The sequence below is a fragment of the Austrofundulus limnaeus genome, unplaced genomic scaffold, assembly GCF_001266775.1.
Source record: "Austrofundulus limnaeus strain Quisiro unplaced genomic scaffold, Austrofundulus_limnaeus-1.0 Scaffold1121, whole genome shotgun sequence".
In the NCBI taxonomy this organism is placed as follows: domain Eukaryota; kingdom Metazoa; phylum Chordata; class Actinopteri; order Cyprinodontiformes; family Rivulidae; genus Austrofundulus; species Austrofundulus limnaeus.
Window position 1 is genome coordinate 1,890 of NW_013953523.1, and position 4,633 is coordinate 6,522.

At 39.1% G+C, this 4,633-nt stretch overlaps 2 protein-coding genes across 3 annotated transcripts in view; one reads left to right on the plus strand and one right to left on the minus strand.

Annotated features, from left to right (window-relative positions):
• The window catches only part of ndufab1b (NADH:ubiquinone oxidoreductase subunit AB1b), a gene marked incomplete at its 5' end in the record, with an annotated part of 2,748 nt that extends 772 nt beyond the window's left edge, over window positions 1-1,976 (minus strand). For both annotated transcript variants that reach the window (XM_014030814.1, XM_014030815.1), the window contains 3 exon segments: window positions 219-306; window positions 441-560; window positions 1,800-1,976. In XM_014030814.1, the coding sequence (XP_013886268.1) occupies window positions 219-306; window positions 441-560; window positions 1,800-1,976 (385 nt within the window).
• A 448-nt stretch (window positions 1,977-2,424) lies between these two features.
• dctn5 (dynactin 5) overlaps window positions 2,425-4,633 on the plus strand; it is a 4,328-nt gene continuing 2,119 nt past the window's right edge. The window contains exons 1-4 of the mRNA XM_014030817.1: window positions 2,425-2,567; window positions 2,745-2,813; window positions 2,886-3,004; window positions 3,701-3,812. Of these exons, the coding sequence (XP_013886271.1) occupies window positions 2,520-2,567; window positions 2,745-2,813; window positions 2,886-3,004; window positions 3,701-3,812 (348 nt within the window). The 5' untranslated portion in view covers window positions 2,425-2,519. The remainder of the gene's footprint in view (window positions 2,568-2,744; window positions 2,814-2,885; window positions 3,005-3,700; window positions 3,813-4,633) is intronic.

Here is a 4,633-nt window from a genome sequence, read left to right on the forward strand (position 1 = left end):
GTTACCGACATCTGGTGAAAATTTCATGTCATTAGTGCCTCTAGTAATATATTTACTGAGAAAAATGTTGACGTGTTCAATACTTATTTTACCTGCTGTATTTCTGAATATCTCAAACACGCAAATTCAGTTTACTCACTCGGGACAGTGATTAGCAAATGAGATATTTAATCAATTCAAGACTAAATGTTCCCAGCAGTCTGCACCCTGGCTCTCACCAAACTCATCCTCCATGGCCATTATGATCTCCACCTGGTCCAAACTGTCCAAACCCAGGTCCTTCATGAAGTGTGAGGACGAATCCAGCTGTGGGACACAAACAGAAACTATTAAAACCCAGAAACAAATTCTTTAAATAACTTTGACAGACAAAAACTAGACAACTGTGAGCAGATTTTTGTACATTTTATTTTTCCTTTAAATTGTCACAGGTTCTTTACCTTTTCTGGGTCAATCTTGTCGTAGAGCTTCAGTACATACAGGACGCGGTCTGTGATGATTTCTAAAGTGAGGGGGGGCATACCACTATACTGTCGGCACAAACCGCCCACTGCGGGGATCTACACAGGACCAAGAGAGAAAAGAGAAGGAAGAGGTAAGGTGGGAGAGTTAACTGTGGAAAAACCTAATTTATAAGATATAGCTGACAGTTGTAGGTCCAGGAGTCTTCATGGTCCACTATCCTGTATATTTTAGTGGCTTCTCAGCTCAAACATGCCTTGTTTGAATAAATTGGGGATTAGCAGGTTTCTGTAGAACTTGAAGAGGTGATTCAGTCACTGAATCTGGTGTGTTGGGAGCAGGGAAACGGCCCTCTGGGACCTGGGTTGAACAGCCCTGATGTGGGCTAACAAGAGCTACGACACAAGAAGGGATGAGTGGGACTTCCATCGACACAAGCACAGGTTAAATACGGTAGTTTCATATGAATTAATTTAAACAAGAATGCTTTAAATTTCAACACCTCATTTTCAACTCGATTAGCGACCCACTGAAACACTCAAATGTGATTAGTTTTCGTTTGATACATAAACACCACTGTCATGCTCTCAAAATCAAGTTAGAGATTTATACTGGGATAGGAAAACAGGTATTTGTTAAGTGTTTTTAAATGATATACAAAAACTAGTAACATAGAGATGTTTAGATAAATGTAAAATGTTTTTTTTAATTAATGTGAATGTTTTAGTATGAACTAAATATTCAACTGAACCAGTGTTTTGAATGCTGTTTATTGCAGATATTAGAGGAAAATGAAAAAAAAAAAGTCCAAATGTAATTTTACCGAGTCAGACATGTTGGTTTAGGACTTTAACTATCTGCAGTGTTTAATGTTAGTAGACTATTATGAAGAACCACGTGACGTGTATCATGAGCAATAAGTATTAATGACATTATCCCCACACTTTATCATTTACACATAACAATTACTACTCTTACATTTTTCTGAGTCATTGTTTAATGTTTTATCAGATTTGATTGTGTATAATTACACCTTAAATGAAGTGCTCCAGCAGGCAAGAAAGTCAAGTACAACAACACTGAACTTTGCTAACAAGTTAGCTTCCTCTGCTAACTCACTAGCAAGAGACAATAACGAAAAATACAGCGTGAAGCCATAAAAAATAAGGGTTCAAACCGCTTCATTATTTCAAGGCTGACTTTCGTAATAAAAATAATTTACGCCAGTTAAAACAGACGTCTGCACGGCCGGGTGAACCTGCAGCGGACTCAAAGACATCGGGTAGGTCACAGCTGCGACCACCAGGCCACGTCTGGTTCGTTGGCGGAGGACTTACCTGGATCTGAGCGGGCCACCGCGTCCTCCGGCTGTTTGCGGCCAAGGACAACGGTTGGCGAATCGTGACTGAAGGTAGAACAGCGGCTCTGACGGCAGGGTTGCCGGAGCAAAGCCGCAGAGAGGGACGGGAAAGCGAGCGGACACACTGCATCAGGACACGGGCCGCCATGTTGCAGGAGAACTCAGTGGTGGATCGGCGGCAAGAAGAGCCAGAGTAATCGAGGAGACGGGCTCGACTGTGCGCATGCGCACAACACAAAGCCGTGGTTTATGTTAGATTTATACAGCTTGCTCGTGCTTTAAAATTATTAATGCACTTTTAAAAACATAGTAAAATTTTTGCTTTTTTAATATTATGTTATTTGAAGGGGATGTTACAGATGTCCCGAGGAGCCAAAATTCAGTCCAGGCAGTATCAATCGATCATCATTCACTGAACATGAAATATGGCAGAATCCTAAAAATAAATAATAATTGAAAATGAAGAGTGCGTGCATAAAAATTTGCAAAATTAAAACAATTCAAGCCCCACATACACAATGTTTTTTTTTTATCATTGTTATCATTTTAATCCTCAGGGTTTCTCTTATTTTCTAAAACCAGATGATGTTGACGTCACCTCCGGTCCTGCGCAGAATACAGAAAGTGGCTGCTAGCTTCTTCAGATGTTATTGTCAAATAATTACGGTTAAATTTAATATTTATCGACCTAATAACCATGGAGCTGTCTGAAATACTGTATAACAAAGCGGAATATATCGAGACGGTAATAAATCTAATATTCTTTTGGCTGGAATAATGTTTGTGTTTAACTCGCAGCTGAAGCTGCAACAAGAACAGGGCGTTGGACTGGGCTCATTCATTGAAATAAGCTAAGATGAACAATAAAAATAAAAAAACACCTGTTACATAAATACTAATTATTGTACTCGTTTTATTACAGGCGTCTGGTAACAAAGTGAGCAGGCAGTCGGTGTTGTGTGGGAGCCAGAACATCGTTCTTAATGGCAAAGTAAGACAACAGCTAAATAGTGCATTAAAGTTAATCCACACCTGTYTTGCTGATTCCTGTTTTCTCCCTCAGACTATTGTTATGAACGACTGCATCATCAGAGGAGATCTGGCCAACGTCAGAGTGGGGAGACACTGTGTTGTGAAGAGTCGGAGTGTAATTAGACCACCTTTCAAAAAGTTCAGCAAAGGGTAAAATGCTTTTATTCAATTTTACACTCTTTATATTTAAGCCTGAGTCACTCTGAGAAACTGATCCATGTTTTAGAACTGACTGATGATGATGTATTTATTCTAGAAGAGATCATTAGTTTGCAGATGTGCCTGTGACATGCCTATCCTTCAAATACAAAAAGTCAAAGATATCTTCATATTTAGGAAAGTTGTCATAAAACACGATTCAACCCATTTTGTTACATAACTGGCATATTTTCCTTTGAATTTGACTCATCTAAAGCGAAACAGGAAGTGACATCAAAGGGGAACTTTTTAAGAAAGAAAGCTCCCTGGTCTTTGTTTATTAAAATAATATTTGAACTCTGACTCTACTTCATCCCTCTCTTATAGGGACTACAATAATCTAAAGAAACATCAGAAAATTCCCTGCTGTCTGTGTTAGTCGTTGTAGCAACGCTCTGTTTACATGCAGACATTCCCCTTTGACATCACTTCCTGTTATTTCACATTCAAATATCTCAACAACTGTTCATCTCAGTGCTGTGAAATGTCTTTTGCAATATGTTATCCATGTTTTCTTTCCAAAAGTGCGATCACATTTATCACAAAAATTTGATGTCACAGGCACTTTAACCCTTTAGTTATTATCCCATGTGTCAAATTAAGATACAAGCTTGTCTCCCCACCCCCCACCCCCCTGTTTTCCTTCAGAGTGGCTTTTTTCCCACTGCACATCGGAGACCACGTCTTCATCGAGGAGGACTGTGTGGTGAACGCAGCACAAATTGGTTCCTACGTCCACATTGGCAAGAACTGTGTCATCGTGAGTAAAACAGGATAGGATAAAATACAACACGTTCCATTGTTTCTCACTGGAAGTTTGCTTTGGACTCTGTGCTGAAAGCATTCACAAAGAAGTTTATGAACAGCCAAAAATGTTCTATGAACATCTCCTCCAGCAGCAGGTTTTATAAATGATCTCTGGTCACATGTTTGTCATGCTGAAACTGAGCTGGAAACAATAGAACACATTGTGGAGCATTTACTGAAAGTTTAGGTGAAGTTTTGTCCGAAGCATTTTTTTTTTCCCCAAGAGTCCTAAACGAAAGTGATTGAGGCCAAGTCCAAGGAAGGGAACATAATTTTCTCTAGCAAAATCAGCAAAGTGGGAAAATGTTTCAGATTGCAAACAAGCCCAGCCGTGAAGACCTACATTTTTATTTCTTTGCTCTGTTATTGTCCTGACATGTGTGGTAAGTTAGTTGTTTTGCTTTCAGCAAGACAGCACGTGGTGTTAAAAACAGATAGTCATTCAAAATTGTAAGAGATTTGTTCAAGACTTACACATTTTTTGAGAAAAAAATATTATGAATTAATACAACATACTCTGTTTTTTCAGGGTTGTGTAAAATAAATGTACTGACTCTTACATTTGAGCCAAATCAGTTTTACTTCAATGCTGAGAGCAAATCTTTATAATTTAAATCAGGAGTGTCCAGTCCTGGGGTCGGATTTATAAAACTGGCGTACGCACAATTTGAGCCCAGAAATGTGCGTACGCCACTTTTTACGCCAAGGTTGTGATTTATAAAATCCAAACTTGACGTGAAAATGTGCGGTGCCTCACGCCAGCTCTGACCCATG